The 25,974-nt window shown below is 51.4% G+C and overlaps 2 protein-coding genes and 1 pseudogene across 3 annotated transcripts in view; 1 reads left to right on the top strand and 2 right to left on the bottom strand.

Moving 5' to 3' along the window:
- SHC3 (SHC adaptor protein 3) overlaps positions 1–14,531 on the top strand; it is a gene marked incomplete at both ends in the record, with an annotated part of 85,568 nt that extends 71,037 nt beyond the window's left edge. Inside the window, one exon of the mRNA XM_080708602.1 lies at positions 14,403–14,531. Within this exon, the coding sequence (XP_080564728.1) occupies positions 14,403–14,531 (129 nt within the window). The remainder of the gene's footprint in view (positions 1–14,402) is intronic.
- On the bottom strand, positions 10,081–11,611 carry LOC308272586 (fatty acyl-CoA reductase 1-like; annotated as a pseudogene). Its single transcript has one exon. The product of its transcript is annotated as a fatty acyl-CoA reductase 1-like (transcript).
- Positions 14,532–24,321: 9,790 nt separating the features above from the next.
- Positions 24,322–25,446, bottom strand: S1PR3 (sphingosine-1-phosphate receptor 3; the record flags this gene model as incomplete). The annotated part of the gene is made up of 1 exon (XM_080709390.1): positions 24,322–25,446. One exon carries the CDS (start codon positions 25,444–25,446, stop codon positions 24,322–24,324), a length of 1,125 nt encoding a protein of 374 aa, XP_080565516.1.
- Between the last annotated feature and the right edge of the window lie 528 nt (positions 25,447–25,974).

Here is a 25,974-nt window from a genome sequence, read left to right as displayed (position 1 = left end):
TTCCAGGAACCCCAGTACCACCAAAAAAAGAAAAAACCTAATGGTGAAAGATAAAACTATACAGCTATGAAGACAACTAGAAGGAGAAAATCTCTAAAAAGAACATTTTTCTTCCAGATATATTCACAATGGGTAAGAAAATATTTACCTTAAATATTCCCAAAAGTTGTATTGCTAAGGTTATTTGTAAGCTGTAAATGTAGTGAACAGAAAGCAAAACTCCCACTCATTGGTCTCTGGTTTTCCTGCTCAGACAGTGAGTGTTGGGATACCGAGTTTGGCCATCCCTGGCAGTGTATGCATGCCTGAACAATCCTGTGTGTTCCGCTGAAGTGTCCATCTTCCAATCAATATATATATCTGACTCCACTCTGAGCGGAGCCCAATAATTAATTGCCAAGGTTAATATATGCAGCGAAGCCGGCCCGGCGGCGCACACCTGTAATCTCAGTACATGGGAGGCCGAGACAGGAGGGTTGCGGGGTCAAGGCCAGCCTCAGCAACTTAGTGAGACCCTGTTTCAGACTAAAAGTGAAACAGCGCTAGGGCCGTAGCTCAGAGGTTCAACCCACAGTTCCCCTTTCAACACACACAATAAATAAACAAATGCAACAAAGTCACCTTAATCCTGGAGTAAATCCCAGGACCGTAGTTTAAAATCTCTTCCCCAGTGAAACCAAAAGCCAGGCGAAATTGTGTAAACTGGATTATCTACATGATCGGCCGGGAGGAACGAGGCTTTTATCTTCAGCTGAGTTTGAACACAATCTAAATGTGTGTGGGGTGGGGCCGGGGTCGTCTGGGTGATTCAGTGCTTCAGGACCCAGACCGAGGTGCCCACAGGCCTCTGCTCCTTGGGTTTTAGAAACGTCTGTCTCTGCCGACTTCCTCTTCCCTCCCCACTTCCCAAGATGGGATGGAACGAAGGTATCCAGTCTGCGCGCTCTCTTTTATAGAGATGTCACCTGAAAAATACCTGTTGTGTCTTTCAGAGATGTGCGAGCATGGTGGTCCACACGCCCCTCTTGGTTTCCTCCGCTTTCTCCTCCCAGGGCAAGTGTTTTGAGGTGCGATGGGCCACTCCTCTGGGGGTCGCCCAGGGCCCGCGGTGTACACGTTTCCAGGGTCGGGCACTGAGCTGTCTAGACGAGCTCTGTGGGCGCAGTGTCTTCGGTACAGATACCAGAAGTGAAGTTTATGGTCACGGGAAATGCACACACGTCCTCTCGCTAGGGCTGGCGTTTGCTTCCAGTCTAGCTGGACGACCGAGGCACCCGAGGGGACCCTCGTCCTCAGCCTTTCCTCAAAGCTTCTTCCTAGCTCTGCTCACGTGTAGGAGTCGGGAGTGCAGGGCCGGCGAGCGTGCGGCGCCGGTGAGCTCTGCGTCCTCTTCCTGTCCCGCGTCTCTTTTTATTTTTATTATCCTATTAGGCTTTCTTCTTCATTTCTTCAGCAACAAAATTTCCACGTGCATTCTCTTGCCATTTTCTTCTCTTTTTGCTTCTCTGAACAGTTAATCTCCATCAAATATAGGGGTCTTTCTTTGCAATGTGGCTGAACCCCTCAATTTTTTCCTTCATGGTTTTTGGATTTTGAGTTTAAAACGTTTCCCCACCCGCCAGTTACAAAATGCGCTGTATTCTGTATTTTATTATTTTTTTCTATTAGTTTCATAGTTTTGTCTTTGACAATTAGGCTTTAATCACGGCTGGAAGTACGCCTGAATACAGTACGAGCTCGTAGCCCAGTGATTTGGGTTTCTATAAAGTAAGCCCATTTTTCACCTTCATTTCATCTCCGATTCTTCGTCTTTTCTCTTTCATACTGGAGTTCCTTTCATAACACACTGAGTGCTTGGTGCCGCATCTGTTTCTGGACTCGTAGTTCTGTTTAGCCTGGTTTCTTCCGCGTGTAAGGACTGTGTTGTTTTAATTATCGTGGCTCTGTGGCTGTCTCAATCTTGGTGGTGTGACTTCTTCCCGATTCGCCTATCTGAATTGTCTTAATTGTTCTGACACATTTATCCTGATTTTAGAATCAGTTTGTTAAGTCACCAGAAACACGTGCCGGGATTTTGACAGAACTTGCCTTGAATTTATGGTTTGAATTTTGGCAGAGAACAGACCCTCTTCAGCATTAGCGGGCCATGCCGGGAACCTGGCGCACGCCTCCGGCTTGGTTTTTAAGGTCTCCGTGGATGGAGTTGAAAGCCTCCCTCTGTTTTCTTTGTCAGGTCGTTTCTTAAGGTGTCTGTGGTAAGTGGTATGTTGTTTCAGTTGCATTTTCTCAACAATACCTGCTGCAGGAAGAGAAATGTGGTGTTCTCTTTTGCACAAGTCTTGCTGATTCTCGAAGTTTCTCTGGGCCCTGTGCAGGCAGACATTGGCGCTCTCTCTCCTGCCCAGGATGGAGGGCATCCTCACACCTGTTCTCACACCTCTGAGCTGGCCAGGGCACCTCAAGAACTGACCAGAAGAAGCACCCTTGTCTGCCCCCCAGCCTGCAAGGGAAAGTCTGCAGTGTGTCCTGTTAAGAGGGTGCTTGCCAGGCATGGCGGGGCACGCCCGTAATCCTAGTACTTGGGAGGCTGAGACAGGAGGGTCTCAAGTTAGAGGCCGACCTCAGCCCTGTTTCAAAATAGAAAAAGAAAAGAAAAGAAAAGAAAAGAAAAGGTGCTTGCAGTAGGATTTTGGTACATTATCCTTCTCAGCCTACAGTAGTTCGTTCATTTATTCATTCAAAAAACATGTACTGGATTCAGACATCATTTTGGCACCCGGTGTGCATTTGTGAACCAGTCTAAAAAGAGAACCTCGGCTTTGGTGGAATCTACACATGGCAATTACCTAGCTACTTCTGCTGTGTTATTTTTCTTAGATCTATTAATATGAAGAATTACAGAGATGATCTTTCCGATATGGCGATCCTACCATAAACACGACTCTGCTTCGGCATGGTGATTGTGCAATATGTTGTTGGATTGAGGTGCCTAATATTTTCTTTCTTTATGCTTTTCTTTTTGTTACTGAGTGGCGGAGGGCCTCACCGAGTAGCTGAGGCTGTCAGTGAACCGCGACCCTCCTGTCTCAGCCTCCCGAATGCTGGGATCACAGGCGTGCCCACCGCGCCCGGCCGTTGGCAACTTTTGTCTTTTGGCGTGGGCTGAACTGCGATGTCCCTCCTGGATGGGCCTTTGAAGATGTCGCCTTGTGGCTGTCTTTGGGAAACCCCAGTCCTGAAGCCTCAAGGTTCTGGGTTCCGCCCCTTCTGAAATGGCTACGGGTTTCAGTCTTACAGGACGGGGCGAATGGTCAAGGTGTCTGGTGGTAATGCCCGCACAACACTGAATATATTAATATCGCTAATATAATAAAACGACTAGGGTAGTATGCTTATTTTACTTATATTTTACAAAATTTGGGGATGAATAGGAGCGAAAACACGCAAGCCATTTTATGAGACGATTAAACATTTCAGTTGAAAATTTGGAGTGTTAAAAAGCACCGAATGTTAAATATAGTTAAACGTGCCATCGTATAGAACAAAGATAATTATTTTTTATTATTCACGTAATCTTAATAAACCAAAGAATGATTTAAAAGGAGATACATGCCAAGTGCGGTGGCGATGCCTGTAATCCCAGTGCTTGGGAGGCTGAGACCAGAGGTTCTCGGGTTCGAGGCCGGTCTCAACAATTTAGTTGGGACCCTCAGCAACTTTATGATATCCTATTTCAAATTAGAAAATTAAAAGGCTGGGGTGTAGCTCAGAGGTAGAATGCCCTTGGGTTCAATCCCCCCTCCCCAGTAAATAAGTAAATAAAAGGGCTGTGTGCTGCCAATAGCGTATTTGTTACACATTCACAGGCCAGCATCAAGATGGTGTAGAGAACGGAGTTGTGTTCAATCCAGGTGTCACGCAAGCCAACACCCCAAACCATGCTATTTGTAGAATTTTAATTTTGGAGGAGAAATTCATAGCGCTGCCGAGAGCATTGATGAAACCCCACTTACAAGTGACCCTTTGTTGGGAGGGCCTTTTATCGGGACCGATTACCTCGTTCAACTGACCCGAGGGAGGGCGCTTTGGTGGAAGGGAGAGATGCCAGTGAGAGGCCTAATTAAAAATGGGAGTCGCCTCCTTGCCGCGAGGACGCCAAAAGAGATGTCGAACACATTCTCTTCGATATTTATTCCTCTGATTTTCATGGTAATTGGCTGGTCCCTGACTATAAACGAGGAAACTTGGCAGAACAGATGACTCAGAGAAAGAAGATGGAAGAGTTCTCTGTCTAAATCCACTGCAGCCTGCCAAGCCCGGGGCCGTCTCGCTGCGTGGAGATCGCTGGAGGCCAGGGCGAGAAGGCCGCGGTGGCAAGTTCTCAGCCTGCTTGTGGGACGTTACCAACAAGGGGCGCTGGAAAGCGCTGGCAGCCAGGCCTGTCAGAGAAGCCCAGAGATGTAGCTGGAAGCCCCTTGTTTTCTTCCCAACGCCCTTGAGCTCGTTTAGTCAGCCTGCGAGTGTCTAAAATTATCCCCTGACTCGCCCGTCATTGGTCCCTCCTCTGGCCTGCGGGGATGGGCTACGAGGGCTGCGTCTCTCAGGGGCTCGGCTCACGTGTCTCAGCTTCCTGCACATTTCGGAGCTCACACTGGGGCTTTTACTAAACAACCATAGCCCAGCGCTTCCACCAGTTGCTAGGTTTTCCTTTTATGCTGAGAGTAACTCCAAAAATGGAAAGGATTTGGGAATAAGATTCCAAAGCTCAGGCAAGAAAGGGAAACAGACGAACGGGATTGCGCGAGACTGAAGGCAGCGGGGGCAGCGGAGGGCATACGTGACCTAAGAACGGGAGATGTCTGGAAACGACTGGTCTGAGGAGGGGCTAATAGCCAGAATATAAAAAGAACACAACTCAGTAGGAAAAAAAAATTCAAAGTGAGAAGACGTGCATAGACATTTTCTCAAAAGAAGACAGACAAATGGCACACAGGGTTGTGCAAAAATGCTCAACACCAGCTAAGTATCAGGGAAATGCAAATCGAAACCACAGCAAGATAGGGTACCCCAGCTAGCGGGGCTAGCAACCAAAAAACAACAAATGCCAGCGAAGATGCAGAGAGAGAACCATCGTGCCCTGTTGGTGGGAATGGAATCAGTACTCCACCAAGGAGTGCGGCAGGGAGCTTCCTCACAAAGTTAACATTGCCCTGGCATGTCACCTAGCGACCTCACGACTCAGAGAAAACATACCAGTATTTCCAAGACACATCTTCTCTCTCATGTTTATATAGTGTTATTCACAATAGGCAAGGTATGGAATCAGCCTAATGGATGCATGGATACAGAAAATGTGGTACATTTATACAACAGAATACTACTCAGCCATCGAAAGGATGAGGGCCTGGCATATGCAGCAACGTGGATGAACCTAGATAGTATTATGTTAAATAAAGTAAGCCAGGCCCAGAAGGACAGATACCGCATGACCTCGCTTGTATGTGTGATTTAAAGAAGCTGGCCTCGTCGGAGAAACGCGGAGACCAGTGGTCATAGACCGGGGAGGGAAAGGTCTTGAGGGTTTGGGGAGATTGGTTAAAGGGTACAAAGTTGCAGTTAGGAAGAACTAGGTGGCTCTATTGCACAGTAGGGTGGCTGTAGCTAACAACATATTGTATTTCAAAAACTCTAGAAAAAAGGATTCTTTATTCTCCTTTATATTATTTATTATTATTATTATTATTATTATTATTATTATTATTATACTGTGGTGCTGGGGATTGAACTCAGGGACAGTCTACCTCTGAGCCAAACCCTCAGTCCTATTTTATATTTTATTTTTATTTTGAAACGTCTCACTAGGTTGGTGAGAGTCTCACTACTTGCTGAGGCTGTCCTCAAACCTGTGATCCTCCTGTCTCAGCCTCCTACACACTGGGATTATAAGTGTGTGCCTCCACGCCCGGCTCACTTTGCTATTTCTTCCAGTCTTTGACAAATTTTTCCTCTGTCTGTTTTCTTCGGTGCCTCCCCTACCCAGGGGACCTGGCTGCCCCGGAGGCCTTCGCTCCCCCTGCATCTCAGCCCATCCACACCGGAGTATTTGAGAGTACAGGACACAGAGCTTTTATCTTTAGAATCCCTGGAGAGTCATTTGCAAAGACTCCACCATCGCGGGGGCTTGAGTGCCCCCCACAGGGCCTCGCCCCTTGCTGTCAAGACATGGCGCTGCCACGGGGTCACCAGAAGTATCTTTCACCGCAGAAGGCTCCTGCGCACTCCTGCCTTGACGAGTGTCTCTAGCCCTCTAGCTGGGAGCAGACCTGGTGCGAGGGGGATCCCCATGACCCCCAAAGCCCCAGGTGTTGCGGGCTTGGTTTACACCCCCAAGGGCACGCCCCCAGCAACCTCACTTCCTCCCGCTGGGCCCCGCCTTTTAAAGGCTCCACCAGTAACACCACGGATGGAGGGCCGCGGTTTGAACGCATGGATCCTCAGGAGACCTTTGTCCAGACCACGGCAGGCTCTGGCTGACCCCAGGCCTCTGGACAGGACAGGGTTAGGGCACACATGCGCACACATGCGTACACACTCTCACGTGCACACACACTCACCACCACTCACATGCACACACAGGTATACAGCAGTATTGTGTTCATTTATTTATCTCTCTGTATATGTTGGGAGCCGCTCATTTACAATGTTCCCAGCTCCAATTCAATATTCCAGGGTTCACTATAGGTGTGTGTGTGTGTGTGTGTGTGTGTGTGTGTAGTACTAGGGATTGAAGCCAGAGGCATCTGGTGGGCTCTGGGTAGGCAGCATTTTCTCCTCAGCAGGAACAAGAGGCTTCTGCTCTGGGTGTTGGAGAATTTGCTGACTTTGGCTGCAGTTTGCCCACTACCGAAGAGATACAAGGTTACGGTGGACAGCCTCCGGCGGGAAGGACCGGCTCCCTGTCTGGCTTTGGGAAAACCCCGAGGCTGAGCTCCTGGCGAGCCCGGGGCCCGCCTCCTCCCATTAGTATTCTGGGCATCCACGTAGGGTTCCATGGGCCAGACTTGTTCCTTAAGAAGAAAATGTTTTCGGGGCACCTGGAGAATTTCTAATTCCCTGCCGTTGTGCTGGTCTGGTCACAAGGAGGCGCCAGAAGGTGCAGTTATCAACTGGCAGGTGTGGGAGGAGAAGCCCTAGGCCCAGGCCCGGCAGGGACAGCCCAGCCAACGCGGGCTTCCTTCTGCGCTGGAAGCAGTTTCACAAGGTGCCGGGTTAGTGTGAGAGGGAGCTGTGTTCTCCCTGGCCGGGCCCAGATGAGGACTCCGCAGGGCGGACAGACCCCACCCCACCCCTGTAGCAGTGGAAAGAAGGCTTCTTTGTGGTGTCTTGGTGATCATCGGATAGTGTCTGAGGCTTCCTGGTGATGGCTGAGCCCCCGAGGTGGCCTGGCTTCTACAGCGGGGTCAGGGCTTTGCAGGTGGAGAGCCCTGGGTCATAGTCCTGGGATGACAGGTGGCTATTCTGCCAGTAGCAGAGGTCCTGGGACGTAATTTTTGAGGTTGAGTGGACCAGGTTCGCCCGTATTAACAAAGGGCTCGCAGCCAGCCCTGGCTATCCTTGGGTTCTATGAATCTTCAAGAAAAAAAAAACAAACACCTGTATCTCTACTAAATATGCAGAGATGGGTTTCTTGTCATCATTCCCTAAACAATACAATATAACAACTATTTGCCTAGAATGTACATTGGCTTAGGTATCATGAGTAATTTTGGGGGTACTGGGGATGGAACCCAAGGGCATTCTGCCTCTGACTTACACCCCCAGCCCTATTTTTTATTCTTTATTTTGAAGCAGGGTCTCACTGAGTTGCAAAGGGCCTCACTAAGCAGCTGAGGCTGGCTGCGAACCGTGATCCTCCTGTCTCAGCCTCCCAAATGCTGGGATTACAAGCGTGCACCACCACGCCCGGCTTAGTATGGTATCTTAAAAGTATTAATTCTGCCTCAGCAGAATTAATTCTAATCTCAGCAATGCGGGAGGTCATTCAATCTGCTGTGTCTTTTTCAGTTTTTTTTTTTTTCAGCATTCTGTAATTTTCCTTGTATAGGTATTTTACCTTTTTGGTTAGATTAATTCATAGGTTTTTTTGTGGTCTATAAATAAAGTCCTCTATTTAATTTTATGCACAGGTTACACAGTATTTATTTTTCTTGAAGGAATTCAGCTTTCAAGGTCAAAATAAGCGTGTGTTTTACACATGAGGACCTTAACACCATCAGTAACTGCAAATGCATTCTTCCACAGTCATGCACTTTCAGATTTAATTTGAAAGGCAGTATGAGCCTTTAAAAAGTCCTATGACAAAATTTATAAAGGTTGGAGCAAGGGTGGAGCACACAAATATGGTTAATTCTTCCCTACTCCCACCTCTAATAAAGTCTCAAGAAATCCTCTTGCTTACATGAACTCAATCTCAGAGGATTTTTTTTTTTTTTGGTGGTACTGGGGCTCCTGGAAACCCTTCTACCTGTGGGCTACACTCCCAGACACACTATTTGGGAACAGGGTCTCTTAAGCCAGCCCGGCTGGCTTCAGACCTGCGCGATCCTCCTGTCTCTGCCTCCCAAGCATGGGGATTACAAGCGTGCGCCACCACGCCCGGCTTCAGAGGATTTTTATTTGATTAAAATGTAGACAAAAAATGTATTCCTATCCTTTCAACAGTTTTAATACATTTGTTTTGACTTTCCTTCAAAAAACACATCGCCTATGTTGATATGGATTCTCAAACCCATTTACATCCAGTGGGGTTTCTAGAATTAATATACATGAATAGCCTTCCGATTACAGAAGCAACTGGTTACTTCATAGAAAAATGATATGCAAAAGATGTCCGGTCAGAAGAAAAGTGAGAACGTGTCCTTCATGCTCGATGGCTTCAGTAACTCACAGGATGAATGAAAATAGTTTGGCTCTAGTTTTAGCAACTGATTAAAAATCAAACCGATAGAAAAACTAAAGAATCAGGTATAACCAAATAAGCTAAGATTCCTGTCCAAATACATGCTAAAGATTATACTACCAGCGTTATGTGTTAAGGTCTATTTTAATTAACATGCTACAGAACTGCATAGGAATGCCAGTCGGTCAGTGTTTCCCAACTCTCGCCTTCACCCTACCCCTTCCTTCCTCCTTCCTTCCTTCCTCCTTCCTTCCTTCCTTCCCTTCCTTCCTTCCTTCCTTCCTTCCTTCCTTCCTCCTTCCTTCCTTCCTCCTTCCTTCCTCTCTCTCCTTCCTTCCTTTCTTTCTTTCTTTCTTTCTCCTTCCTCCTTCCTTCCTTCCTTCCTTCCTTCCATTCTCTCTCTTTCTCCTTCCTTCCTTCCTTCTCTCCTTCCTTCCTTCCTTCCTTCCCTCCTTCCTTCCTTCCTTCCTTCCTTCCTTTCTCTCTCTCTCTCCCTTCCTTCCTTCCTTCCTTCCCTCCTTCCTTCCTTCCTCTCTCTCCTTCCTTCCTTTCTCTTTCTTTCTCCTTCCTTCCTTCCTTCCTTCCTTTCTCTCTCTCTCCTTCCTTCCTCTCTCTCCTTCCTTCCTCTCTCTCCTTCCTTCCTTTCTCTTTCTTTCTCCTTCCTTCCTTCATTCCTTTCTCTCTCTCTCCTTCCTTCCTCTCTCTCCTTCCTTCCTTTCTCTTTCTTTCTCCTTCCTTCCTTCCTTCCTTCCTTCCTTCCTTCCTTTCTCTCTCTCTCCCTTCCTTTCTTCCTTCCTTCCTTCCTTTCTCTCTCTCTCCCTTCCTTTCTTCCTTCCTTCCTTCCTTTCTCTCTCTCTCCCTTCCTTCCTTCCTTCCTTCCTTCCTTCCTTCCTTCCTTCCTTCCTTTCTCTTCCTTTCCAGGGGATCAAAATATTTAATCATGGTTTGAGTGGCTGTTGTAGATTTGAGATGGCACAGCAGTGTGTTCTTTAGGCTTTACGAGCATAAACACTAAAATGTTACATAAAACGTACCCTGATTTACTCCACCTTCCGATTTAAGATGGTTTAATGTCTTGACGAAAGGTGAGATGACTTAGGCTCGTGTTACACGTTGTGCGTTTAGACCACCATGTGCACAGCTGTGATGATACTCCATCCTTGGTCCTCAGCACCCCATAGTGCTGGAGGTGTGACAGAAACGTCACACAGATTAAACACAAAGTGCCAGGTGTTTCTTGCCATTTGCGATCTTGCAATACAATGCACCAGACCAGGATCGCGAGGATGGTATTAAAACGTGACTTAAGTCCCGTAACTTGTCCCGACGTTTTCTAGCTGCAGGGAGGCCGGGCAGTTCTTCATTCAATGCTTATTTCTTAGTTCCCCTGTGCTAGTTCTCTATACATTCTGCCCAGTGTAATTGTGGAACTTCAATATTGAAGGTCTTTTTATCTTCAGGGTTTAGTTGATTCATTAACATATTGACATTAATAGTATTCCAAAACCCAGGATTACTTGTGAAATATTCAAGAAACACCATAGGTTTGTGAAGACAAGTTATTGTTTTTGTCATCCTGGGGTTTCTTACAGTCACCCCGAGGTAGACATCACACGGGAATGCTGGGGCCTTGTGGCTCACCGCAGTCCGGTAATGATATAAGAGGTGTCTGATGGCCTGTCCGAGGGGACTCTTCTTGAAAGTGGAAATTACATGGTATTCAACTTCACCCCAGCGGGAAGGATTAGTGCTGCCGGCACGTAATTATTCACTTGATGTTTCTTGGTTTATTAACTCCAAAATACCAGGCAGCCGCACGACTCATGTCCACAACTCTATCTACCGGAACAAGATCTGCCAGGGCATTGTTCAAAGAATTCCTTTCTCCACCCCAATAAAGAGACTACTTGTTCCATTAAAGGTTGGCAGTCCATCCTGGGAAAGGTGCTTTCCAACTGGCACCACACTTTGCGCCACATTTCGCTTTATTCCTTGTTGTACGACATATTCTGCTGGTGTATTGGTGTATTGTGCCCCGGGTCTGTCTCCTATCGATTTTGGAGTGACATCGTTTACTAGGCCATTCTAAAGACTCAGTCGGATTCTTGGGGCCTACAGGAGGTGGACACACCACTTCATCAACATGCTTCCGACTGCAGGAGTCACATGCTGTCGACACACACATCAACACTTCCAGGTTCTTGACTGGTTGTCCAAGGAGAATACGCTGTCATGTAGCAATCACATAGGACTGAACAGCAGCTCTTACATTTTCATTCAACTTTACTGTAGCTGCACAGTGGAATATATGATGGAGATTGTACCAAACTCTTGGTAGACTCTCTGATGACCTCTTTATCTCCTTCACGAAGAGCCAGTTGGTTGAGTGAGTTCGCTGTTAATTGCTATGATCTTCTCTCTAAAATCTGGACTTTTATCTCTCGGTCTGTCCGCGAGCTTTCGACTGAGGACTTCTTCCTGCTTCCACTAGCTCTGGGGGTGTCTGCCCAGCTTTCTGCCTCATCAAAATGTACACTGAGATCACCTTAGGATGTGACCTCAACAACTTTTCCAGAGCACCTCTCCTAAGACACCAGCGGCTCCCGTGAGGAGGCCATTCCTGCCTTCATGGTATTCTACGATTGAAACCATTGTGACCTCGCTGCGGAGACTTGAGTCTCGTGCCCCACTGTGGTACAGTGAACTCACATTTGTGTGCGTTTTTCTCAGGATGGAACCCAGGGGGGCTCTACCTCTGAGTGGCACCCCCAGCCCTATTTTTATTCTTTATTTTGAAACAGGGTCTCAAGGAGTTGCCTCACTAAGTAGCTGAGAACTGTGATCCTCCCGTCTCAGCCTCCCAAATGCTGGGATTACAAGAGTGTGCCACCATGCCCGGCTTGTGGTTTTTATTTTTTTTTAAGCTATTATGAGTGGATTGTTTTCCTGGTTCCTTCCTCAGCAGATTTATTTTTGGCATATAGAAAACTATTGGTTTTTATTTGTTGATTTCGTGGCTTGCTGCCTAGCTGGAGTTGTTCATCAGCTCTAGAAGCTCCACTGGGGTTTATAGGATCTTCTGAGCATGGGAGTGCGTCATCTGCAATCAGGGGGGTTGCTGGACAGTGGGCTGCTGTTCTTAAACTCACTGGGAAACTTTTGGCTCCTTAGAGAGGAGACCCCCTCCAACTGAGCTCTGAGCGCCCTTAGCTAGTACAATCTATTTTTATTATTCATTATCTAAAAGCTGATATTTCTGAGTTTCCCTGGCTGCCAGAGGATCTGCCTCCCACACCTTCCTTCGCATCATGCAGCTGCCAAGCTGATGTTTTGATCCATTCTCAGGGGGCTTGGATCAAATACGGTGGGTCCCTGTAGCCTGCTGTTTCTTTGAATATACAATTTTTGTTTTACATTTAAGCTGCAATATATTTTTTTTGTGGTGGTACTTGGGGTTCCTGGAAACCCTTCTACCTCCGAGCTACAATCCCAGACCTATTTTTTTTATACATTTTTATTTGGAAACAGGGCCTCTTAAGCTTCGAACCTGTACAATCCTTCTGTCTCTGCCTCACAAGCGCGGGGATTACAAGCGTGCCCGGCAATTATACAATCAATCAGTCTGTGAACAAAGACAGTTCCAAAATTAAAGATAAAAAATAAAATAGGGCTGGAGGCATAGCAAAGAGGTAGAATGCAGCTGGGTACAATTTCCAGTACAAGAGAGAGAGAGAGAGAGAGAGAGAGAGAGAGAGAGAGAGAGAGAGAGAGAGAGAGAGAGAGAGCGCCTTGATGAATGAATTTGAAGGGTGGAGAATGCTGGGGCATTTATGAGCGTGGAGGACAGCAGGGCCCCTGTGGGAGGGTGGAGAGCTGGTTGTCTTGAGGGAAGAAGGAGGTGAATGGGGACACTCAGCCTCCATGACCCTTGAAGACAGGTTGAGCCGGGGTCCACTTCCAGACCCTCTCCCCTCCTCAGATGAGCAAACCGAGGGGTTATGTGCAGACAGCCCCTTTCGTGACTGCCAGACACAAGCCCACATGCCTTCTTTGGGTGTGGGTGCCAGCTCGGGTGGAAGTGGCCAGTGGTGCCCCGGGTCCTCAGCACAGACCTGTGAGCAGGTTGGCATCAAACCTCCCTCTACCTCTCATCTGTCCATTCAGAAAAGAAATCCATGGAAGCTGGGCCTGGCGGCACATGGCTAAAACCTCAGTTCTTGGGAGGCTGAGAGGGAGAGTTGAGGTTGGAGGCCAGCCTCAGCAACTGAGTAAGACTGTCTGCAGGCTAGCAAGAGCCTGCTTCAAAAAAGGGGGCCGGGGTATAGGTCGGAGATAGAAGGAGCCTGGGATCAACCCCCTATACTAAGTGAACGAAAGCTCATGGGCACACGGCGTGCTGGACTCTGGAGGCCCAGGGACACGGAGCGCGGCCCTTCTGCCCAGCCAGGCTCAGTCGAGGGCCATCTTGGAATGCACACTGAAATCTTGGGCCAGCTCAGTTTGAGTCCATGGAGTTTGGCTGGGTGGGATTTGCCCGCAAGCGGACAAATTCCAAGGGCCCTGGTGTCATCTCTGAGGTGTGATCTTTGATGTCACCTCAGAGACTCCTCCAAGCTTGTCACGGGCCTGCCTGGCTGATTTCCTTTATTGTACCTGTGACAATCGTGAGCTTTTGTGTTTGATTAACTTTTATGACGCCTCGTCTAGAGTTTCTATAAAAGTAAGGTGCTGGCTGCAGATGGGTGGGAGAATTGTCATCTACCTCCTCCCCAATCCCCAGTTATTAAATTCTCCTAAAATTATTATATCAGGCTTCATGCTGTGTTGCTGCCCGAGAGCAGTGACCTTCCGTGGCAGGAACCACGGAACGATCACTAGGGGCTTCTCAAAGCAGCAGCTGCCTCTGTGCTGGGACTACGGAATCAACGATGTCCGCCAGAGCGCCAGTAAGGCTCCCTCTGCGATGGGGGGCAGCAAGCCGTCCCTCGGCACCTGAGAACGGAGGCTTGAGAGGGGCTGGCATGGGCTGAGGCTGAGCCAGGTTCCTAGTAGGAGAGATTCCAGGCCAGGGACACCTGTGCAAAGGCCAGCGGGTGAGAGGGGCCGAGACCACGGAGCCCAGGGAGGGCAGGGAGAGAGGTGTGCTGCCTCTGGTTGTGAAGGCAGGGAGGCTGAGCCTCTAGGGCCCATCTCAGAGTGACCAGGGAGGGAAGGTACAGGAAGGGGGTTCGTGGGACAGAGGGGCTCGGCCTCAAAGGGGAATGGCCTCCGTGGATGGCCACAGTGTCTCTGCGGCATGGTGACCCCCAGGGGCCGAGGAGGCTGCCCGGCCCCTTGCCCCGGGCCTTCTGGACCAGTGGAAATGGCCCAGGGACGTGGAGCACAGCAGCTCTCTTTTCCTGCCCGTGGGCTGTACTAGACCTTCCGTTTGCTTCCTCCACAGATCCGGACCAAGGACAGGGTCTTCGACAGCATTGGACATCTCATCAGCTACCACCTGGACAGCGGCCTGCCCATCGTCTCCGCCGGGAGCCAGCTCTGCCTCCAGCAGCCCGTGGAGAGGAAGCAGTGAGGCCGGGCCGAGGGAGCTGGGCGGCCTGCGGGCGCCCGCCTCCTGAGATGCCCCTCGGGAGGCCTCCTTCAGGCTTCCCGAGCCTGTCCCGCTCCTCGCACGCGTACTGAAGGTGTACATACGTATACACCCTGTACAAAGGAGCCCTCTATATTTATATTTTTTAAGACTAAGAAAGAGGTGAGACTAACGTCCCCATTCTTTATGTTTTTAATGAAAAACAAAGTTTGATTGTAGTTATCCGGCAAAAATGTAACTCAACTGACCTATCCCGCTGGGAAGTTTCACGGGGTAAGGTGACCTGCAGTTTTACCTAATAAGCACAAAACGAGGGGGTTGGAGGCAAACTGGAGATCTGGTGATAAACACGAAATTGTAACAGAGTGGCGCAGCACGTTGCCCAACCAGTGTCTCACCCTGCACTTAAAGTGTTGGGTGAGCCAGGCGCTGGCGCACCTGCCTGTCACGGCGGTACTTGGGGGGCTGAGACGGGAGGATTCTAAGTGTGAGGGCAACCCCAGAAACTTAGTAAGACCCTCGGCAACGTAGGGAGACTCCTTCATATGAAAAATAAATAGAGCTGGCTCAGAGGTAGAATGCCCTGGGGCCAACCCCCAGCATCACCCCCAAAACACACACACACACACACACACACACACACACACACACACACACACACACACGGTGGTCTTCAGCTCCTCTGGGTCCTTCTGAGCTGAGAACTGTCACTCTTGACCCCAACTGTGTGTGTGTGTGTGTGCGTGTGTATGTGTGTGTGCGTATGTGTGTGTGTGCGTGTGCACGCCTAAAATTTGTTTGAGACCAAATATGGCACAACGTGAGTCTCACCCACAGAGATTTGGAGGGAACGCGCACCCGGTCCATAGAACAGCCGCCTGTGTACGTGTGTGTGCGTGTGGAAGGCTGGTGTGGCAGCGGCTCCATCTGTCTGTCCTTCCAGCCTGCAGGTTGACCACAGGCTGCTGGTGGCGGCTGTGAGTGTGATTGGCCCACCCCTCAGTAGAGCAAAGAGCGTGTGAGGTGGGTGCAGAGGTACACACACGTGTACACGCGTGGCCCAGCCCCGGGCCGCACTCTGGCCGTCGCTCCCCGGTCTGCGTGCCCCTGGGAGGAGCTGTGTGAGAGGTTCCTGGGCCAGCGGGATGGCGAAGCCCTCAATGACCCTGTAGAGGCTCCCAGGCGCCCCGCGCGACCCCTGGCCCTGTCCGTCTCTTCCAGCTCAAACGCTGTCACGTTCTGACCACCCTCGGGTGTTCCGAGGTCGACAGGGCATGTGACCTAAAAGCGCCGGCACCTGGCGGCGGCTGTCCTTCCCACATCCACTGTTGGCTGGCATGCTGGCTCTGGCCATGGAGGTCCTGGCACATGGCACCCGGGCCTGTCCAGTTGGGAGGTGCTGGATCAGTGGTCTGAGCAGGCTGAAGGGGCCCAGAGTGCCAGGGAGAGGATGGCGCAGAGCTTGGCGGGGGCGTGTGAACTGCTTCTGCAGGTCTGCGGTCACACGGGGACCGAGTGGGGCTCATGGGTCAGAAGAGCGGGAGGGACCAGGCTTCACACAGGAGGCCTTCTGTAGAGGTTTTGGCCATAGAGGGTCTGAGGAGTCCACGCTGGCAAAGAGTCCATCTTCCAGAATGCTCTGTGGCAGATCAGAACTGTGGAGCACCTGGCGCTTTCTGGCTGGTGCTGGGCATGGATGCCGAGCCCCAACTGCAGCATCCTGGGCCCGAGCGGGGATACTGTTAGCAGCTGTCGGCTTGGTGTGGACTCCCAGGGCCCCCTGCCCTCCCGTCTCCTGGGAGCAGCACCCTGTACACACCACACACACACAGGCCTGGTCCTCTTGTGTGTGAATACACAGTGCATATACTAATCCATGAGGTCGGTGTTCTTGTGTCCCTGCCTGTGTAAGTGCAAAGCGCAGGCGTTCAGGGGGTGAGCAGCGTAGGAAAGGAAGCATGCACTTGGGAGGCTGAGACAGGAGGGTTGCAGGTTCAAGACCAGCCTCAGTAAGTTACCAAGGCCCTCAGCAACTCAGCAAGACCCCATTTCAAAGTTAAAAAAAAGAAAAAGGCTGGAGTGTAGTTCAGAGATGGAACATCCCTGGGTTCAATCCCCAGTAAAAAAACAAAAAACAAAAAACAAAAAACCACCATGAGTTCTATTTCCCCGTCAAGGGAAGTTAAACGCGTCATCTGCCTCGATAACAGCTCTGTCTTCTGGAGTCAGCATCCGTTTCAAGGATGGCAGGTAATTTTTTTTTTCACTTGAAAATCATTTTAGAAAATTAAAAGTATTGGGGTGAGTTTTTATTTTTTCTTTGCAATATTAGCTCAAAAGATACAATCTCGGTTCAGATTCAGGACTGTCTGCAGTAGCACCTTATGAAAAAGCCGGCCCGCCTGTTGCGCTCACAGGGATCCCAGACACAGCGGAGGACAGAGGTCTCTGTGTCCCCTCCACGTGGAAAGGGTTAGAGCACTCGCGCTGTCTGTGTCTGCCTTCACACGCCAGCTGGTGTGGCCTGCCTGCACGCCTCCCTCAGACCGGGGGACACCGAGGCCCGCTCAGCACCGCAGTGCTCACTCAGCGCCTCCTCGCTCTGCGGCGTTCCTGCTGCGCCTGGAGCTTAGAATTTGGAGGGGAAGCCGGCAGGGCCTCCTCTGTCCCAGCCTGGGCGCCCCCTTAGCCTGCATTCCTGCCTGGGCTGGGCAGGGCTGCTGAACAGTAGGCCCAGGCAGAGCAGCGCCCTGGGCCACCCTGGGTCTCAGAGTGCGTGGCCTTCACCCAGAGCTCTCCTTGCAGGGAGTGAAGACCAGGACAGCAGTCTTCAAAGGGCCTGCTTCTCGGCTACTGCCCTGTGGCCCCGGAGACCCATGCCCACCCTGGTTACCCCCACCCTCCCGGGTGATTGTCCATGCTTCGACAGACATCTCTGTCCTACCGAAGCTGGCTGGGGCTCTTTGGGGTCGCGGCTTAGGTCAGGCTCCCCCTGAAGGGCTTTGAGCTGCATCGGGTGAGCAGCTGCTAAGGAGGCATCAAGCAACTCAGTATTAAGTCCTATGCTTAGAGCTAGGCACGGTGGTGGTGTGCGTCTGCAATCCCAGTACTTGGGAGGCTGAGATAGGAGGATTGCAGGTCCAAGGCCAGCCTCAGCACCTTAATGAGACCCCAGGCAACTTAGACCCTGTTTCAAAATTTTAAAAAGGGGCAAGGATATAGCTCATGTGTGAAATGCCCCTGGGTTTGAGCTGCAGTCCCCGCCCCCCCACAGGCCGGCCTCAGCCATTTAGATCCTACACTTAGGCTGCTGTGCTATGTATGGTCACCCCTCTGACATTTGGAGGACCCAAGGCTGGCACCTGCTTAGCCTTGATGAGCAGCTTTTCTGTCTCAGACCACCTTGGATGTTGGGGTAAATGGACCACGGTCCGGTCGCGCCACATACGGCGTCCCTGAGGGCCTCCCGGGGCAGAGGTCGTTGTGGGTAATCCTGGATGAAGATAGACAGTGGTAAGCCAAGAGCAGAAGTGAAGCTTACCCTGGAAGGAAGGACCGGCCGCAGCGGCGCGGGCCTGAGAGAGCTTGGTGTCTCTGTTAAAGCATGTCCCGCCTCGTTGCCTCTGCTGGGGTCGTGAAGATGTCCGGCACTTAGCACGGGGCCTTTCTTCCCGGTAGCGTAGACATGTGGATACCTTCCTAGTTGAGTGACGCCGCGGCACAGACATCTGTCCCCATGTGCTCTGCGTTGGTTACCACAGGGAGGCCAGAGCCACATTCCTTTCCTGTCGGGCAGACGCCTGGACCCCAGGCTTCCCTGGGACAGAGCCAGCCGCAGTGGACGCCTGTGTCCAGCTCAGGTCTGCGCGCCCAGAATGGCCCGGCCGTGGGCTGGCAGCTGGGTTTCTCCAGGTGTGGCTGGGTGCACACTGTGCGGTTCCCACCGTGTGAGAACATTAGACGTGTCACGTGTGAACAGCTGCTCTCCATTTACAAAAGTGTGCATTGGCTTTCCCGTCTGCCGACAGGCGGCTACACATACCGTCAGATGGAAACTGATGGATCAGCGCAACTCAAGCCCCTGACTCGCCTGGGTTTCTGCCTGAGGTTCTAATCTAGCAGGAAATAAACACAATAAACACATGCGTGCACATGCGCACACGCACACGCGAGGCCTGAGAATTTGCATTTCAGTGACATTGCAAGTTGGCACAAGTGTGGATGGCCGCGGCTTCTCAAGGATTCTCGACTCTTGAGAACCACTGACTGGCGGGCGCCTTCAGTTCCTTCCTTCCTGTCTCTCTATTTTAGGGGTGGCCCACCCCTCTCTATTTTAGGGTTTAAGTTTTCGTGCCATTCCGTGTCATAGCTCCCAGGGTCCAGGCTGTGAATTTATAAGTGGAGGATTAATAAGCACTTCTAACTCCATGCACCCGTTTGCGGGCAGATAAAATGTCATCTGCCAGCCGCAATTTATTTATAATGGGGTCCATGCATATTTAGAAGTTTGCAAGCAACAATTGCACAGTTTTAAAACTGGCACATTTTAGAGCAACCAGAAAAATTGTGACTTTATACCAGGACTTGTGAATGTGAATTGCACATGTGTGTGTTTATATATATGCATATACTCATGTTGATTAAGATGGGGACGGACCTCTGTGCGCCTTTGCGCGTGCACACATTAGTCCTGTGCTGTTCACCATCAGACTCCTCCCTGGGTTGTGTAACCAACAAGGACGACTAGAAAGTCAAACACACGTCAAGAGCTTGGGGATTGACAGGCCCAGCATCCAGGGACACAAGGAGGCGGGTCCTTCTCAGGGACTGTAGCACAGAAGGGGCAGGGGTGAGACGCGAGCTCAGTGGGGGCCGAGCGCCCCCTGCAGGTCGTGGCAGTAGGGAAGGAAGAGAAGCCTGCGGGGGAAGGCAGGAAAGGAAAGGGCAGAGATAGAAGCAGTGCAAGCAGAAGGTTCTCACAGCTGTATTTATGATGCTTTTGCAAGGCAGGGAGGCTGCTCCCCGGGCAGCCTGCTCTGGAGCGAGGGCTGTGTTTCCTAGCTACAGCTGGCACAGCCCTTTGGCTTTTATACCCAGTCATCTTGGCCCCATTTATGCTTTCGTTCTTATGTGGAGACCTGGTGCTGGGCTCATGGGATGGAGAGGAGGACAGACAGCGTTACTGCCTGAGGTTATAATCTAGCAGGAGATCAACACACACACACAAGCCTCACACGTGCTGGTGCGTTCAAGTCAGACAGGGCAGGTTCAGGACTCATCTGGCGCAATTGAGCCAGTGTCATTTGGAGGCAAGAGAAGAGGAGCTCCCAGCCTCCCTCTCTGACACTCCCGACGTCCTGAATAACAGAATCCCTGAAACCCCAAACACACAGGATCCGCCCCAGGGCTCAAACGTTTCTTGCAGAAGAAACCACAGAAAATCAACACTCGTACTGTTTCAAGTGTTTCTCTGGTTGTCTCGCCTTGAACTGCTGTGGATAGGAAGCTTTGGAATGTGGAGTGAGGCTGCTGGCTCTGAGCTCTGGAATCACACACAAGGCCCCATTTCCACCCCAACCCCAGCCCCTAGTGCGACTCTGGAGACATGAAGTGGTCTGAGCAGACAAGTCCCCCTCGGAATGTCGAGGCGCTTTGTGTTGGCAGTCACGAATGGAGTGTTCTGTTCATTTGACTGCGGACTCTACCTTGTTCCAGAATATTGTGGAATTAAGTATGTGGATGTGTCTTTGTATGCAGAATTAAACACTTGGTGTTGAAATCTGAGGATCAGGGGACAACTCTATGTAAATTTCATGTGTAATAAATAACATTCGTTACTTTTGAAAAAGCATCTGGTTGGCAAATCACACACAGCTGTAAACGAATAGTGTTTGAAATTCTTGTGCTCCTTCCCACCCGCTCTTGTGAAACAAAAAGAACTGCCGTGAGCCTGCCTGGGGGTGCTGGCGCCTCGCCCTCGCCTCCTTGATACCGGGATAGAAGTGGCTTCTCGGACATCCCCGAGGAGTGAAAATACAGACTGACTTCAAGTCTCCTAATCTTCTGTAAAAATGACAAAACCGAATTATTCGCCCCCCACTTTGGAGAGCTGCCAGTAAGTGGGTGAAGCTCATTCACTGGCTCAGATTCCTTCCTCACTTTCGCCGAATCCGTATTATTTTTTCTGGAAACGTGGTTTCCAGTTAGGACCAACCCTGTACCTGGGGTGACCAGGTGGGGGCGGCACACCCAAAGCGTCCCCAGGTGTGAAAGGCGGCCTGACTTAGGTGACGCTGCGCCTTTCGTGAAAACTGGTCATCGGAAAACGTGCCTTTTATGGGAGTAGTGGTATGTGCGCTTGATGACGTAGCAGCCCCTTTGGACATGTGACTTAGCCACTAGGACCACTGGGGTGTCGAGGTTTTGCACTTGTAGATAGAATTTCAAAGCATGGAACTGGTAATGTAATTAGACATTTTCTATAAGACGTACCTTGTCACATTCCTGTGAAAGGCTGTTTGCCAGCACAGAATAACTATGGCTGGAGGTTGAGAAACAACCATTTTAAACCAGTGTATTGTTTCAATGACTATAATGTAAGCGCTGGCAATAAAGGCTGCTCTGAAAAGTCTCTTTCCTTCAAATGATGGGCCCTGCGCTGCCTTACAAAATGGAAGGGAGTTTGAAACATTTTTCTAGAAAGCAGGTATTCTCAGCTTCTCCCCAGAAGGCAAAATGGCGGCCGGGCAGAAAGGATTCTGGGACCTCATGTTAATCTCATCACCCAGTGCCTGGTTGGCCTTGGGCACAATCGAAGAAAGGCAGATGGCCCAGAAGGCTCCTCTCTGGGGGGTGTGGCATTGTAACCTGTCACTGGACATGGGACCCTGCCGGGCACGGTGGGCACGCTTGTCATCCCAGCACTCGGGAGGCTGAGACAGGAGGATCGCGGTTCGCAGACAGCCTCAGCTACTTAGTGAGGCCCTCTGCAACTTAGTGAGACCTGGTTTCAAAATAAAGAATAAAAAATAGGGCAGGGGGTGTAGCTCAGAGGTCAAATGCCCCTGGGTTCCATCCCTAGACCTGAAAACAAAACACAACAAAATCTCGGGCTGGCTCCTCATCCAGTCCTCTCAAACAGCAGACGAAGCAGAAGCAGAGGTCCCACCTCTCTGCGCTGTAGTCTCTGGCCACGGCTTCCGCTGCTCTTCTCCCCGTGAAAAGAGCCCTCGGATACTTTCCTAACAACAGGCGACTCGGCCAAATGTGAGCAGCACCCAACACACCACCGCTCCATCCAGACACATCTATAGGCGTGGCCACGCAGGGGGGAGGCGATCTGGGTCCTGAAAGGCGTTCCTCTGGGAAACGCAGGGCGGCACAGGCACAGATGAGAGCCCACCACTGCCCGCCACGAGGGAGGCGCCGGCGAAGACCTCGAGGCTACCCCCTCACACGGACCCCCAAGGCCCGGGAACGGAAAGGCTTCGGGTTTTATTTTTCTTCAAAATAACATACATTGGAAATAGTCAAGGTTATTAATTGTGATGCAATCAAATGTCTCGGTTCCCAGCAGCTGTGAGGTGCCCGTCTCCACTGTCCACACTCAGCTCCTAAGTGCAGCGAGCTGCCAGGAGTGTACGGGTGTCAAAGGTGGCGACTGCTTTCCTTTTTTTCTTCTTTTGTGTTTTGTATACATCAAGTTAGCACAATTACTTTTTTTTAGTGTGCTTTTAATTCAGATTGCTTAAAAGTTTGGGGTTATCTCCAAGGAGCCTCATGCCAAGTCACAGACATAGGTACCTCCTCCCGGGAATAGCCGTGGGGTCCCGGGAAGGACTATTGGATGAGAGCTGGCGTGCGCAGGCCTCAGAGGAGTCAGGGGTAGGGAGCCACGCGTTATTAGTGGTAGTGACGGGCAGATGTGAGAAGCAGCTCAAAACTGTGAAAGAACAGGTTTGAAAAGAATTTTGTTTCCTATGTGAAGACGCATTAACCTCCTGGTACACATTCAGAGTCTCGGTGCCTTCCTTTCCTAGCAATGCCCTGGGTGGGGTTTCTCATGCTCTTTGGTAAGAGAAGTGAGTTTTCAGTGACGGGGAGAAGGCCGTGGCAAATGGGCTCCTTACCAGCAGGCTCTCTCTTATCCGGAACAAAACTTTGCTCAGCATGTGAAATGGACCTCGATAAAAGCAGCTCGGATCACAGGACAGCCAGGAAGGAACTTCTCTCTCGAAGCATCTTTCAGGTGTGAAGAATACTCTTTAGGCATTAGTAGGGTAGAATTCTCAGTAAACCTAAACATTTTAGAGGCTGACATGAAGTTCACCCATGTGAGACTCTTCGGGAAGGCCATTTTTGTTTGCTTATTTATTTAAGTCCTGGGGATTGGACCCAGGGAGCTCTACCTCCAAGCTGTACCCCCAGCCCTCATTTATTTATTTATTTTTTTTACTTTGAAACAGGGTCTTGCTAAGTTGCTGAGGCTGGCCTCAAGCCCGCTATCCTCCTGCCTCAGCCTCCCAAGTACTGGGATTCCAGGTGTGTGCCACCAGGTCTGGCTCTGTTCTTGTGTTTTACCAGGAACTCAACACCGAGACCACGTGCACGCGAGCTTACAGACGTGCTCACTCCATCTGTGTGCACTGCACGGGGAATCCTGGGGGAGGAACACGTAGAGATGTCTTCTGAGTAATTCCTCAGTAAGCTAAACGGACACATGCAGGTGCCGCTGGTGTCGAAAAGCTACATTCCAGTTTCCTGTAGGCATGAGGACAACCCCTCTCTGACGGCTGCATGAATTTGCCGGTCCGTACTTCCTAACCGGACAATTAAACCACTCCCACCAGCCGTCCTGGTCAGTGTGTGCTCTCAGGAAGCTGGGGACTTTGCTGGGGGGGGGGTCCCAGCTACTTGGTGGTGGCGGCAGCGGTGGTGGGGGGGTGGTGGGTGCTGGCTCTGTGCTTTGCCAACACAGAAGCAGACCACCAGAGCTTCCTCGTAAAGCCCTCTTTGGCTGGAAACACCCCCGCCCGTCCCTCGTGGGCTTTCCTTGGTTAGCTGTGGAGCACTGGCTCTTGAGAGGTTGGCTGGCTTTCCTGTGATCTGCAGAAGCCCCCAAAGGATCCTGTGATCTGGTGTTTGAATGTGTTTATAATCACGCAGGGACACAGGACAGAAAAGACACGGGGCTGGCTAGGGCCAGACCCACCCACGCCTCTTTGGGGAATTTGGGCCTTAAAAACTTGCCTGCCCAAGATTCCATCTCAGTCTGAGGTGACCAGAAGAGGCATGTCCACCCCATCCACACCGGAGCCTGTAGCCACAGTCACAGCACGTTTCGAAAGCCAGCTACGTAACCGCGTGAGGCGCTGAGTCTATGGACCTACCCCTGGCGGACGCCTGGAAGGCAAATTCCATGCAACACAGAAACAGACAAATTATATAAGCACCCTTTCTCTGCAAATCAATGTAGTGTGAAGTTTAGAAAGGTCTCCAGCGGCACAGAGACGCCCGGCCCAGCGGAGCCCACGGCCTCCCTCGCTGGGCAGGACAGGAGCAGCGTCCAGGACTGAGAGGAGGCACCTGACGTCGTGCGGGCGACGCACAGCTCCGTACACTCACGGACCCCGAAAAGGACAAGACACGTCGTCGATGTTGGTACGGGTGCCCTTCTCCGGGGAAGCCCACCCCGGGCAGCCAAGGAGCTCCTCAGAGAGCCATCCGGGCCATCAATAAGAGCCAGGCCGTGGAGCAGAGTGCACGGACGGACTCACTTGCAGATGACCCCGTTCTGAAGAGTCCTGTTCTTGTCGGTGACGCAGGACGAGGCGGCTGTGTGCGGCGAGTCCTCCTTGGCCTTCGGGGAGTGCCTGCCGTCGTTGCTGCTTCTGCTGGGGTCGAGCGCCGGCTGGATGGGCGCGGCGCGGGCCCCCCGGCCCCTGACCAGGCAGCTGCAGACCAGGCGGAAGAAGGCGCGCCGCATCTCCTTGCTGGCCAGCGTGTAGATGATGGGGTTCATGGCCGAGTTCAGGACGGCCAGCATGATGAACCACTGGTCCTTGTACAGGACCGGGCACTCCTTTACTTTGCAAGCCACGTCGATGAGGAAGAGGATGAAGAGGGGGGACCAGCAGGCGATGAAGACGCTCACCACGATCACCACGGTGCGCAGCAGGGCCATGGAGCGCTCCGGGTTGCTGGGGCTGGCCACCCGGCGGCTGCTGGACTTGACCAGGAAGTAGATGCGTGCGTACAGGACCACGATGGCTGCCAGGATGGCCGTGAAGATGCTGATGCAGAAGGCGATGTACTTCTTGGAGTAGAGAGGCAGGATGGTGGAGCAGTCGGGCAGGTTCTGCAGACAGTTCCAGCCCAGGATGGGCAGGGCGCCCAGCGACACGGCGATGACCCAGCACATCCCGATGAGCAGGAAGACGCGGTGCTTCTTGTTGGCGTCGTAGGGCCTCATCTTGATCATGGTCAGGTGCCGCTCGATGGCGATGGCCAGCAGGCTGCAGGTGGACGCCCCGAGGGCCACGAACATGCTGCCCTCCCTGAGGAACCAGACCCGGAGGGACAGGCTGAAGGTCTTCTTACCCGACATCAGGATGTTGACCTTGTACGCCACGCCGGCCAGCAGGTCGCAGAGCGCCAGGTTCCCGATGAAAAAGTACATGCGGTTGTGGAACTTACTGTTTTTCCAGATGGCGATCAGCACCATCAGGTTCTCCAACACGATGAAGCTGCAGACGACCAGGAAGAGGACGGTGGTGAGCGTGCCGCCCTCGGAGGGGTCGCGCAGCCGGCCCTTCAGCTTCCCCACGTAGCTGTAGTGCTCCCGCAGAGTCTCGTTGGCCAGCGCGGGCAGCAGGCGCGGCGGGAGCCAGGCGGCCATCGCTGGGCATGGGCGGCGGTTAGCACTGCGGTCCAGCAGAGGGCGCCCAGGGAACGTCCATGTCAAGGGACCACCAGCCCAGAGGCGGCGGCTTCAGGACCGCGGGCAGGCCAGCCCCCGGCGAGGATGCTCAGAACCTGTTCCTGCACGAAAAAGGAGAAAGGAAGCCTGTGGGAGAGCGACCGCCACCTGGCCAGGGCGTGAACGTGCGCGGCCTGTGTCCGGAGAGAGGCCGGGAGGCAGGCAGTCTTTAAAAGTTGCTATTTATTTCCTTTTCTATTGGCATTGGGGGTTAAACCCAGAGGCATTCCAAGCTACACTCCCGGCCGCTTTTACTTTCTTATTTTGAAATATGGTCTCCCTAAGTTGTCAAGGATCTCACTAAGTTGCTGAGGCTGGCCTCGAACCTGATATCCTCCTGTCTCAGCCTACTAGGATTGCAGGTGTGCACCACAGGGCAACTCTCTAAGTGTTTGAAGGGCGCTGGAGAAGGCTACTTGGGGTCTGAAGTTACCAGGTTGGGTAACC

The sequence above is a fragment of the Muscardinus avellanarius genome, assembly GCF_963383645.1.
Source record: "Muscardinus avellanarius genome assembly, chromosome: 13".
Lineage (NCBI taxonomy): Eukaryota > Metazoa > Chordata > Mammalia > Rodentia > Gliridae > Muscardinus > Muscardinus avellanarius.
This window is presented reverse-complemented; position numbering and strand designations above follow the sequence as displayed.